The sequence below is a fragment of the Crinia signifera genome, chromosome 1, assembly GCF_055691185.1.
Source record: "Crinia signifera chromosome 1, ASM5569118v1, whole genome shotgun sequence".
Lineage (NCBI taxonomy): Eukaryota > Metazoa > Chordata > Amphibia > Anura > Myobatrachidae > Crinia > Crinia signifera.
The window spans coordinates 298663111-298676558 of NC_139217.1; the positions used below are offsets into that span (position 1 = coordinate 298663111).

Here is a 13448-nt window from a genome sequence, read left to right on the forward strand (position 1 = left end):
AACAATGTTAAATGGGCCACAGAGCCCTAATAGTCCCCCTGAAGTCTGAAATGGCCCCCACAATTGTTAACGCCACAGCACGATCAATGTGAACCCAAAGCGTGGCGAGCGCAGCGAGCCCGCGAGGGGCGGCGGTACGCGTCCTCCGACCTTTTCATACCCCCACTATCCACGTCGGCGTGGAGTTGAGAATAGAATAGTGTGGCGAGCGCAGCGAGCCCCGCGAGGGCACGCGGACACCTGTGAAGCCCGCGAAGGGACGCGTTTACCTCGCGGGGCTCGCTGCGCTCGCCACGCTTCGGGCTCGGTGGCTCGCTGCGCTCGCCACACTATTCTATTCTCAACTCCACGCCGACGTGGATAGTGGGGGTATGAAAAGGTCGGAGGACGCGTACCGCCGCCCCTCGCGGGCTCGCTGCGCTCGCCACGCTTCGGGTTCACGTTGATCGTGGGGTGGCGTTAACAATTGTGGGGGCCATTTCAGACTTCAGGGGGACTATTTGGGCTCTGTGGCCCATTTAACATTGTTTCCTATGGAAAAATCGCGGGCATTGTGGCATTGAACACTAAAATCGCGTCCATTGACACTTTTAACATTGTTCCCTATGGGAAATCGCGGGCATCGCAGCCATCGCGTCGCACCCGTTTTTTAGTGCATGCGATGGCCGCGATGCCCGCGATGGGTGCCGTGCTAGGTAAAGAGTACCGTATTATTTAAGACTCACAACCAAGACTGGCAGGGATAGCAACTTCTATTGAGACGTTATGGTGTAACTACTGTCAGCAAAGTATGAATGAAGTTTGTTGTATTTAAATATATTTAAATATGTGTTGATGTTATTAAGGGTATCATTACAGGAACAGTAGTTAAACAGCTATATATGCAATATGAATTTGTGCAGCAGAGCCTAGGGTAGGTTACCGTCGCTGGCCCAATGAAACCTGCATGTGACTAGCAGGATTCTTATATTGACAACCTGTAGACTGTATGGCTGCTGCAGAGTTGCCCTGAGCATCTTAAGTACAGTATGTTCTGGCTATGCACAATCCCCGTAGAGCTGTTACAATTGTTCTTTTTCTTCCTGGTACCTGAGAACCTGCTCCATTAGCGTGGCATCATGCCATCACATGGTGGGGTGAAGGGCTAGCACATAACAAAAAAAGCACCCTATTATGGGACACAAACATGTACATTGTTTTGTATCTGGTGTTTCACACCCCCAACATAAAGTGCTTTACATGATTCCTGTGTGATGACATCTAAGGTATATTATTAATACTTATCCTTTTAAGCATTGTTAAATGATAGGCTGCATTTGGTTGAATATTGCCTCAGCCCACAAAAATAATTTCCTGTGCTGTACATGAAAGGTCTAGTTCTAGTAATAACCACATACCTACCGTCAGCATGCATTGCGGGAGGGATGTTGCACATCATAAGGGGGAGTGCAGAGCAGGGGCATGCCTGCAAATTGCATTGTTGGGCACTAGATGGGGTCATGATGATAAAATTCAGCGCCAATCACATAATTTGCCTCTTCCAACGTCCGGGGGTATATGCATGGGATGGGGGCTTGCAGAGGGAGGTGCGCATTAGCATGGTAATGCCCAGCATTTGAACTGTGGGTTGAAACTACATAGCATGTAGACAAACCATTAGGCTGGCAATTCTGATAAATGTTGCTGGTGTAAATGCACTGGCGATAAGGGGACAGTGTCACCACCATGACCATATTCCAGCACACTTGACTATGTTATGCACACTATGTAATTCACTATGTAATGCACAGAGCGAGTAAAGGGACATACACGCTTACTGATTTCGTGCTGTTTTCTAAGCGATCTGTCTAGATCACTCATGTATACACCCTATAGCGATGCACTGTCTATCCTACTAAGGTCATTTATAAGCGTAGGCAAAACATTCCTTAGCACAGATCGTTTAGCACACATCACAGGTGAATGAGCGATCTGTGCTTAAGCATCTCGCTCAACACGGGGCTCCCGTCTCTACATGTGTACGGGGCTTCAATTTGGGTGGGGTGTTTTTAAACTGAAATCTAAATGACAGGTTAAAAATTAAACTAACATTTGTGGGCTACAAGTAAAATCAGCCAGTATTTACCCTGCATAGAAAATATATACTGTAGATGCCAGCTGCCTTCCCCCTACACCCGCGTCATGGCCTCATTAGCATGAAAACACCCAGCGTTCTCATGGGAACGTCCATTAAATTCTGGGTGTTCCCATATGCTAATAGGGCCGCCCCACACCCCTCTCCAACCCCCCACCCATTCGCTGTCCTGGGTGCGAATCAACCACAATAACCCCCATGGTTTGTTCCAGACACAAAGTTGCTATACTTTCATACATGAATCAGGGTCTATGTACGATGTCTAATTGTGTGATGCGAAAATGTCAGTAACTCAATTGATAGGCATCCTGGTGAGGTTCTAGGCTAAAACCAGATGCTTGCTCAGTAAAGAAATTCTGTGAAAGCATCAAACAGAGATGAGAAGACAGGAGGCTTAACATTGTCTATCATGATCACATTATGAATCAGCGTGGTATACTATGTGGGATGGCAGAAACAATGCCTCTGCTCATATAATACATACAATATGTTGCTGAAATTTAGACTGCTTATCAAGTTTCTTTATAGAACAATTGTAAAATGAGAGCAATGTTTTATGCTTTTCATAAAACCTTTATCTGGTGTCCAGCACAATCACACACCCTTTTCCTGCTTCACAGACACAAAACTCAGTAAGTACGTAGCACTGAGGAATCACTCTCTGATTCATTCAGGGACAAATCTACATAGAAATAAATCCAAGTTTCTCTATTTCGGAAGCAATGCAGTAGGATAGTCACATATGTGAGTAAGTTGAGAATGCAGAGGGGTGATTCATACCTCATGATAAAGTCTACAGAAGTCTAGCAAGAGAGGCTGGTCTGGCAACTCACCCTTCTGTGTTATCATCCCATTCAGATGTAGACTTATTCATAAGCTGCACATGAAAAGCAGAAGGACACAAAATACAGAAAACCTCTATGAAATGGGAATGGAATGTTTGATATCCACCCAAATAAACTTAAATCCCTGTTAAGTGAGACATGGAAATGTAATGAAGACAAGAAAATATATGTTGTTTGAAAATATGTTGCTGTAGTTACAGTACGTGCATAGAAATTCAGAGAACATTCCATTTTGTGTACAGTTTGTTCTGATTTAATCAACTCATTGTCACTATGGCCCTTATTCTGATCGGTGCGGATATATCCGCGTGCGTTCGGCCCGCCGATGTTTTGTGTCTGCGCATGTGCAGAGGCGTCTCTGCGCATGTGCGAGCGGGGCGTACGGCCAAATTCTGCATGATATGTGAACACTCCGAACAGGGGGTGGAGAGGGGCGTGAAGGGCTATTTGGGCTCATTACCATATGCATACGCCCCGCGTTTCATGGGAGTTCCCATGAAAACGCTGGGCGTACGTATGGTAATGCGGCCGTGACGCACGTGTAGGGGGCGGACATATGACATCGCCGGATGTCAGCTGCCCGCCCAGATCTCTGCTTTTGCACGGAAAAATGTCCGTGTGGTCTGAGGTTGCGGGTGCTGGTGGAGCACTCGGTCCTGCATTCGATGGTCTGCGACCATCGAATGATGGGGGAGGTTCCCTTAGATGGAGGAGGCGTATTCCGTGAAAAATACACGTGCGGTCCGTTCGGACAGCTTCTTACCGCATACGGACGGAGTTGGCGATCCGTATGGAAGGCGGGGTTTCGCACGCACGGTCCTGGCCGCATAATCGGCTCCGGCCGCACCGATCAGAATAAGGGCCTATAAGTGATTGTGATTTGAGTGCCAGGGTTTATTTTAAAGATCCCTATATTCACATTATTAATCAATTTATATATCTGTATGTATTTTACTTAACATTCTGGTCCTGAAGTAGTACGGAGTAAACTTGCATTAAGTGTTCCTCTTGGCTTGCTTTGTACTTTTTTAAACAGGCTTGTCAGCTGCCTTCTGTTTTAGTTTAATGTATTGTGCAGTCCAATCTGGAACAGCGGCCTACAAAATGAAAACCACAAACAGTATTTAATGGGGCATTCCCATAAACACACAGAAAGACTTTTATGGATTCATATAAAATTAATAATAATTCCAACATGACTGCGTGTTTCAGAGAATTTATGTATTTCCATGTTTTATTCAGTGTTGTGTGATCAATATATAATTCTCACCGCCATCCACCCCCATTTCCAATATTGATTTAGAATATTAGGATTATAAAGTGTCAACCAAGGCTCTCTTTTGTGACTATTAGAGAATGTTATTGTTTAATGTGACATTGCTATATTGTCTATATACTGTATACTGTAGTGATTTTGTTATTGTGCATTGTTATGTGTGATTGTTTTTATTTTTTTGTGTACAATGGAAATTGTGATCTGTAAATCGTAATCGCTGTATAGTAACTGTCTCATTATTATTGGATTGACTGTCTTCTTGCAGTAAGGATATTGACATCACTAAGCCATCTATCTGGATAAACCATCTAACAGTGTAAACATAAAAAAAAAATATTTTACAGTGCATTCACATTGGTACCTGGTCCCTAAGAGGTCATATATTCCGGCGGTTTTTCTGACCTGTATTGGAAATTGTATCTATTAGGTGTATAAACAGCACTATAATTGGGGACATTATGTGTTAGGGGCACTACTTCTGTACACATTATGTGTATAAGCAAAACTACTATTATGGGCATTATGTGTAAGGGGCAATACTTCTCTGGGCATTATGTGTATAAGTGGCACTACTACTATGGACATTATGTGTATAAGTGGCACTGCAAGTATGGGCATTATGTGCAAGGGACACTAATACCTGGGGTTTATGTGTATAAGTTGCCCTACTACTGTACACATAATGTGTATAAGCGGCACTACTACTGTCAACATTATGTGTATAAGTGGCACTGCAACTATAGGCATAATGTGGAAGGAGTACTATTAATGTAGACAATATGTGTATAAGAAGCACTACTCTGTACATCGTGTATAAGGGGCACTACTGTTTACATTGTGTATAAGGGGCTCTACTATGGACCTTGAGTATAAGTGGCACTACTGTGGACAAGGTGTATAAGGGGCACTACTGTGGGCATTGTGTATAAGGGACACTGTTGTGTTGCATAATGTATATAAGTGGTACTACTGTGTGATGTAACATGAATAGGTGACAGTTCTACTGTATGTGGAGTAATGTGAATAAGGTGATCAGTGTGTTCCCCCCCCCCCCCCACCTTAAGAACACATTACACTTGCTCCTCTGTTAACCCATGGCAGAACCTCAAAATAAACTCTGTGGCCACATTTACAATGCAGCTAAACTTTTGCTTGCTGTAAATTAGAAGCAAAATGTGTCTTCCCCCTATTCAAGCTTTAATAAATAACATTTGTTACTTAACTTCAGTAGAGTATATAAGTTCCCTACTTAAAAATGCAGACATTAAATTCCATGTGACCTGTGACCTCTGGTACTACTCTTTTCACAGACAGTTACCCGGGGTAGTGTGAGGATGGACTCCTCCTGGTTAGTTTACCGCATATTGCTTACTTGCCTTTCCATCCTTTATCCTTTACCTCTTCTATTATATTTTACTTGTTATAAATGTCTTGTTAAGACACATTTGATATTCCAGCAGTGGGGATGCGGCAGCTAAAAAGACCGACCCTGACATCCCAATATAGAAAATCCCAACAGGGGCCTTGTTGGTAAGCTAACCCTCTCCCCCTACTCTCCTTATGCTAACCCTCCCTTGCAACAGCCTAACCCTAACCACAGCCTTACCTTAACCCTCCCTACTAGTGCCTAAACCTAACCCCCGGTCCTGCAGCCTAACCCTAACTCCTAGTTCTAGGTGCCTAAATCTACCCACCTCGTAGCCGAACCATAATCCTTCCCCACTGTAGCCTAGCCATAAGTCTCCCAGCTAACCCCCTTCTAAGTGTCTAAATTTAACCCCCTGCCCCTCAACCTAATCCATACCTCCCAACTGTCCCGCTTATAGCGAGAACGTCCCGATATTTTGGGCCATTCCCGCGTCCCTCCCACCACCGGCAGTGTCCGGCGGCAGGGGGGGGGGGGGCGGTTGAGAGTCAGTTTCAGTATACTGGGCACCAGCATCCTTACTGCCAGAATGCTGACCACATCCTATGTTATTGCTACAGTTATTACAAAATGAATAGTTGGACAATAATTTTATTGTACTGTACATGTATTATAATAAGTTCATTGTGTTATTTGTATTTTATTGTACACATTATAAAATATAAGGAAATGCATATTTCATGACAATTATTTTACCTAATAAAGAAATTACAAAAAATAGCTGTTAATATAAGCAATATTTATTACTGTTAATATAAATAAATGATAGCCTAACTCTGTACAATTGAGTAATTTAAGTTTAGTTCTAACAAACATTTCATATTTCATATCTCGCTCAGTAGTTGTTTAGGGCACTGATATTGAAATGTGTTCCTCCAAAATCCACATTGCCAGTATCCTGGGGGTTCTAATACAATTGATGTGACAAATGGACTGTCAGTCGAGTCTAGTTAGACTATTGTGTTAGTTTGTTGAATATATACATAACAGTTCCACAAACCTTACCTAGTATTTGTGCACAAAGTTTTTGCACCTTCGCCTGTGCTTGGGGTTTTAGTGTTATTTCCTAATACAAGACATATGTGGAAGGACTTCATTTCCGTGTCTGAAGGCTGTTTGTTCCTGAAGATTACACAATAAGTAGAGCTATGTACGTCAGCAGATTATTTCAGAGCTCATACATAACTGAGATACAATGGAGCAGAAGAAATATTAGGGCTGCTCATGAATACAATTCTGTTTTAGAGAGTCTTCCTTTCCCAGGAGAATTAAATTGATTTAGAGGAAAAATGACCAGTGAAGTAGACAATAATTGCTGTAGATGTACTTTGTACCGTTACCTAATTTACCCTGTATGGGATGTACTGTGTTTATCCTTATTGCTATCAGTGACTCATTCCATTTTATCACAGAAAGGACAGTTTGACCTGAACTTGTCTTTTCTGTGATGCTGCACCCACCAATAGTCATATTTATCATAAGAATAAACACAACTACTGTGCTTTCCTGTACAACAGTAAATAAGGATGGTTTCATTAGGAATCTCCATCTGTAAAATACTATCTATTTCTTATTATAAAATCATATATATATATATATATATATATATATATATATATATATATATATATATATATATATATATATATATATCCTCTTACAGAGTGAAATTTATTACTTCAATGGTGTTTGTTATATTTATTTATTGATTACATAACAATCAGAAATCTAAAAATCATGGACTTGAAGATTAATAAATGTAATTATCTTTCAGATGAACCTTGAATTCTAACTAAATCCCATTACTTTATTTTATTATTTTAGATTTTCACCTCATCATTCAAGCCCACGGAGACTCAATATCCCCCTAAGTATGATGCAGAGACGAACTCCACAGCCGCCCCCATTGCAGTCAACGGGAGGGCCTTACTCCAAGACATACCCGGCAATAGCAAATGCCTCAGTGCAACCTAACAGTCTTCATGTTCAAGGTGAGACGTACCTAATGATAAGTACAACAGTACTTTTTATTAGAGTCTATTTTTAATCTACAGTAAGTGATAAATACTAGACTAGACTTATATAGAAAATGCTAGAAATCTATATATCTATCTCACGGTAGGAAGGAGAGGCTATGATTTCAGATACTAGGTGCTAGGCATCATAATGTTGATTACCACTGCAAAATACAATACATCTTACCAGAAGTTGTTTATCATAAAGGGACTCATACTGCACTTATAGTTTCTGCTGCATTAGTATTCTGTAAATCTTTGTGAAACAAGGTCTTTGAGATTTTATCCATTATGTAAGTCTGCAGTTTTTTTAAAGTAAGCAAAATCTCTGAATACACTACAGCTTGGTCTGTCAGAATCTCCTTATTGCACAGCCATGTTTTAAAACACTTGAATCACGGAGCCCTAGAGTAGCAAAACAATTTTCATGGCACCCATAGGCCAAAAGTTTCTGACTGAAAAATGTAGAATATTTTTTATTTATTTAAGTAAATTGTATTTATATTATGTTCATGTGGTGATGAACTGGATTCTTTTGGATTTTTTTTTTAATTTAAGTAAATTGTATTTCTATTATGTTCATGTGGTGATGGACTGGATTCATTTCTGTTTGTCCACATATTTTATGAGTTGCAGCCACAAGCACCGGTTTTGTCTATTAAAGGCCCTTTACACTTGATAGGGAGATAGGGAGAACACGTGATGCAGATGCACACTTCATATTATTAATCAAATCAATCAATAATAGAGGTTCTTGACCTATTCATTGGCCAAGAAATATTTTCCCACCAACCAGCTTCACGGTGACCTCATTTCTAGTGGGTCCCTAACACTAAATTTGAATCTGGGGCGCGGAACCCCAAAAAGGCCAGCATAAGCCAGTCACCCCAGGGCAGCATACAAGTGAAAAACTAAGTTATAAAGGTGTGTTTATAGGAAAGCACACTTTTATAGCTTAGTTTTTCACTTGTGTGCTGCCCTGGGGTGACTGGCTTATGCTGGCCTTTTTGGGGTTCCACGCCCCAGATTCAAACTTAGTATTAGGGACCCACCAGAAATGAGGTCACCGTGAAGCTGGTTGGTGGGCAAATATTTCTTGGCCAATGAATATATCAAGAACCTCTATTATTGATTGATTGATTTGATTAATAATATGGAGTGTGCATCTGCACCATGTGTTCTCCCTATCTCACCATGCAGTCTCACCCCCTCTGCGTTCCCGCCATCTCTGTCCCTGCATTACGGTCCCTGCGTCCTTGTCATCACTGACGTCAATGGCCCTCCGTCCCAACAGCCAGACCATGCCTGAGTTTTCTGGTGGAAACTCTAGAAAATGCCACAGACGGATCGCACATGTGCACAGCATACCGTGACCATGCGGGGCCATTCAATAATCGGTTAGACTGAGAATTTGCAGACTGAACACTTCTGAATTAGCCCCATACTGTAGGTAGGGTAACTACTACCCTCTTCAACATACATGAAATAGCACTATTTAGGCCACCCCCCCAACACCCTGTAGTACAGCCCATAAGATAAATTGCATGCAATATATTTTATGTGAAATAAGCACCCAAGTACAGAATCTGAGGTGCTGGACCCCCGGGAAGCTGCCGGGAATCTCAAAGGAAGATTCATGCAATTTCAAGCCTCAGATAAATTGCCCTAGTGTAATGGGCCATTTAGACTAATCATAAATAATTTCATGTAGTTCTGGACCACCAATCAAAGCAGCCTTGTAAGAACTCGAATGCACCCTAGGGTGCTATGGCACACAGTTTGGGAACCACTGTTGTAGCTATGAAAGAAAAACAATACTTTCCACTTTCACTTTATACTTGTGAAATTTTTTTAACTGTAACTTAGATACAGTAGTTTGTAAACTGTAACCCTGACACCATTAAAGAAATCTCACACATTTACTTTAAAGCAACTTATATAGCACATGTACAGTATACCTACAACATACTACATAATAGTCATTGTGTTTGGTTTCTAGTACCATTGTATATCGTGTCACACTTGAAACCTGTTTAAACTTAATCATACCACAGGCTGGATCTTGAATATTGCTGAGGGGTTTTATGAGCCTGTGCATGGAGACGTCCGGTGACATTTAATGGGATGCAATTTTTATTGCATTTTCCGAAATTGGGAATTAAAAAAAAAATGGTACTTGTTTCCTAGCACGGCACCAGCGATAAAGATTGTGTCCATCGGGACCCCCCGAAATCGCGTTGATCGCATCGCATGCAACCAAATCGCATGCGATGCGATTGACGCGATTTTTACATTGGAATCAATGTAAAAGGTCCCTGAGACCCGATTTTACATTGGCCCCAATGTTAAATGGCCCCCAGACCCCAATTTTTATTGTTTGCCAACCCTGATGGGTCAAATGCCCCCCCATTGTTAACGCCACCCCACGATGAATGCCAACCCGAAGCGTGGCTTGCGTAGCGAGCCCGCGAGGGGCGGCGATACGCGTCCTCCGACCTTTTCATACCCCCACTATCCACGTTGGTGTGGAGTTATTTTATTTAGTGTGGCGAGCGCAGCGAGCCACCGAGCCCGAAGCGTGGCGAGCGCAGCGAGCCTCTGGGCGGTGGGTGCAGGGTTGATCAGGGGTGCAACTATGGCGGTACGGGGTGGTACGGCGTACCATTAAAACAAATGGTGCCGGTACCCCGTACCGCCATAACAAATAGGCCGAAATATTTACTGCGCATGTGCGCATATGTAAGTGGCGGGGGGCGTGGCCACTTACATATGCGCGCTAGCGCCGCTCCCCCCCGCCGGGTCTTCCCTGCTCTCGTCTCCCCCGCTGTGTACGCGGGGGAGACGTGCTGCTGCTGCTGCTGCTGCTGCTCTCATGATTTCGTTACAGCTCCTGCTGCTGGACCGCGCGCGGCTATTGGTTAGCGCGCGGTCCAGCAGCAGGAGCTGTAACTATCAGGAGCAGCAGCAGCAGCACGTCTCCCCCGCGTACACAGCGGGGGAGACGAGAGCGTGCGGGCGGGCAAGCACAGGGGGCTGTGTATGTGCCTGCCTGCCGGGGGGGGGGGGGGGTTCTATCCCCCTGGGCAACGAGCAAAGTGGCACAGATATATCCCCCTGGGCAACGAGCAAAGTGGCACAGATCTATCCCCCTGGGCAACGAGCAAAGTGGCACAGATCTATCCCCCTGGGCAACGAGCAAAGTGGCACAGATCTATCCCCCTGGGCAACGAGCAAAGTGGCACAGATCTATCCCCTGGGCAACGAGCAAAGTGGCACAGATCTATCACCTGGGCAACGAGCAAAGTGGCACAGATCTATCCCCCTGGGCAACGAGCAAAGTGGCACAGATATATCCCCCTTGGCAACGAGCAAAGTGGCACAGATATATCCCCCTGGGCAACGAGCAAAGTGGCACAGATCTATCCCCCTGGGCAACGAGAAAAGTGGCACAGATATATCCCCCTGGGCAATGAGCACAGTGGCACAGATCTATCCCCCTGAGCAACGAGCAAATTCAGTCCACCTTGGCATCGGCATGAAGCCCCTGGCATTGAGCATGTAGGTAAGTGGCACTTATGTGTCAAATGTGTATGGTGTGTTATACAGTATGTGTTGGGCATTGCGTAGTGTTATATAGTATGACATGGGCATTGCGTAGTGTTATATAGCATGTGATGGGCATTACACTGTGTTATATAGTATGACATGGGCATTGCGTAGTGTTATATAGTATGACATGGGTATTACAGTGTGTTATATAGTATGTAATGTGCATTATGGTGTGTTATATAGTATGTAATGGGTATTACGCTGTGTTATATAGTATGTAATGGGCATTACGGTGTGTTATATAGTATGTGATGGGCATTACAGTGTGTTATATAGTATGACATGGACATCGCGGAGTGTTATATAGTATGTAATGGGCATTACGGTGTTATATAGTATGTAATGGGCATTACAGTGTTATATAGTATGTAATGGGCATTATAGTGTGTTATATAGTATGTAACGGGCATTATAGTGTGTTATATAGTATGTAATGGGCATTACAGTGTTATATAGTATGTCATGGGTATTGCGGTGTTATATAGTATGACATGGGCATTGCAGTGTTATATAGTATGTCATGGGCATTGCGGTGTTATATAGTATGTCATGGGTATTGCGGTGTTATATAGTATGACATGGGCATTGCAGTGTTATATAGTATGTCATGGGCATTGCGGTGTTATATAGTATGTCATGGGCATTGCGGTGTTATATAGTATGTAATGGACATTATGGTGTGTTATACAGTATGTCATGGACATAGCAGAGTGTTATATAGTATGTCATGGGCATCGCGGAGTGTTATATAGTATGTCATGGGCATTGTGGTGTTATATAGTATGTCAGCGGGCGTACAGACTCTGTGGGGGGGGGGGGGCGGTGGCATGTAACCACCCCCCCTTGTGTCATATGACCACGCCCATGGCCACTCCCCTGACCACGCCCATTTTTCGCTGCGCGCCGGAGGCGCGCAGCACAGTACCACTAAGTCGTTTTTTCTACTCGCACCACTGGGGTTGATAGCTTGTTTAACAATAATATTGTCTTTTACAGTAGGACTACAGGTCCCAGCAAGCCTGCCGCACATGCTGGCCCTTGGGAGAACCACAGGTACTAGCATGTGGGGCATTAAAGGCCTGCCGGTACCTATAGCCCCCCTGTAAAGGAAATATTAAAGGAAATATTAAAATAAAAACACAAACACAGGTTTTTACGTATTTTATTAAACTGCATCTTGTCTTCACCCAGGGCTTCTGCAACGTCTTCACCTGGGGGCGGTGGCCCCCTAAGCTCTTTTGCATGGCTGCCGCCTCCCAGGGCTTCTGCCTCTTCATCTGTGTTCTTCAGGAGCTCTTCTCCTCCGCCATCAGACTGACTGCCCCTACCCTGTCTCGAGCTGGCTAATATAGCCAGCTCTAGGGGGTGGGGCAATGATGCGGCAAGCTGTGGCCATTTTGAAATTTTAATTATTATTTTTTTGTAAACGTCTCCCATCCCGATGACGCTGCCGCCGCCGCGCTGCCGCCCCGCTGCCGCCGAGAGGTGAGGTGGGGGTGGCGGTGGGGATGAGTGCTCCTGCTGGTTTCGGAGGGGGGGGTCAGGGGTGGCTGCGCGGTCTGTGGCGGGTCTGTGGCGTCTGCAGTCGCTCGGCCCTGCTCATCTGCCCACAGCCACACATGCGGGAGATGAGCAGGAGCTTTCTGAGCGACTGCTCTGAATTGTACTGCAGATCCGTTCTGAATATTGGACAGATTCAGAACGGCGGGAGCACGCATGTAAATCGCTGTGTGGGCTATATACACATACATATATACACATAATGAAGGCTTTGGTGTAAAAGGGCTCATAAAATAACCCAGGTCGAGCAACCCACTATTTGAACCCGGACAGCCTGTAGAGTTTAACAGGATATAAGGCAGTGTGAACGGATAACATAGGTCCCGTTCAAGACCTATGGGGAGCAAGCTCACCAGGGCTTGGAGATGATGGATGACATTTAATGGGATGAGATTTCCCGACTATTGTGACGTTTAGTAAAAAAAGGAGCGAATGTGCATGTTTTTCCAAAATCACCAACTTGCAAATGGGGGGGGCAAACTTTTTACCACTAAAATCGCACATTCTGAAATTTTTCAACGCACTTAAATTGGTCACCGGATGTTTTCCCCAAAAAAAGTATACAACTCACAAATTTAATAGG

At 43.9% G+C, this 13448-nt stretch overlaps 1 protein-coding gene across 2 annotated transcripts in view; it reads left to right on the forward strand.

Moving 5' to 3' along the window:
• The window catches only part of GLIS3 (GLIS family zinc finger 3), a 365408-nt gene that overhangs the window by 309855 nt on the left and 42105 nt on the right, over positions 1-13448 (forward strand). For both annotated transcript variants that reach the window (XR_014474469.1, XM_083186012.1), the window contains one exon: positions 7506-7672. Coding sequence is in view for 1 of the 2 variants with exons in the window: in XM_083186012.1 (XP_083042138.1) it covers positions 7506-7672 (167 nt within the window). In the remaining variant the exon portion in view is untranslated. The remainder of the gene's footprint in view (positions 1-7505; positions 7673-13448) is intronic.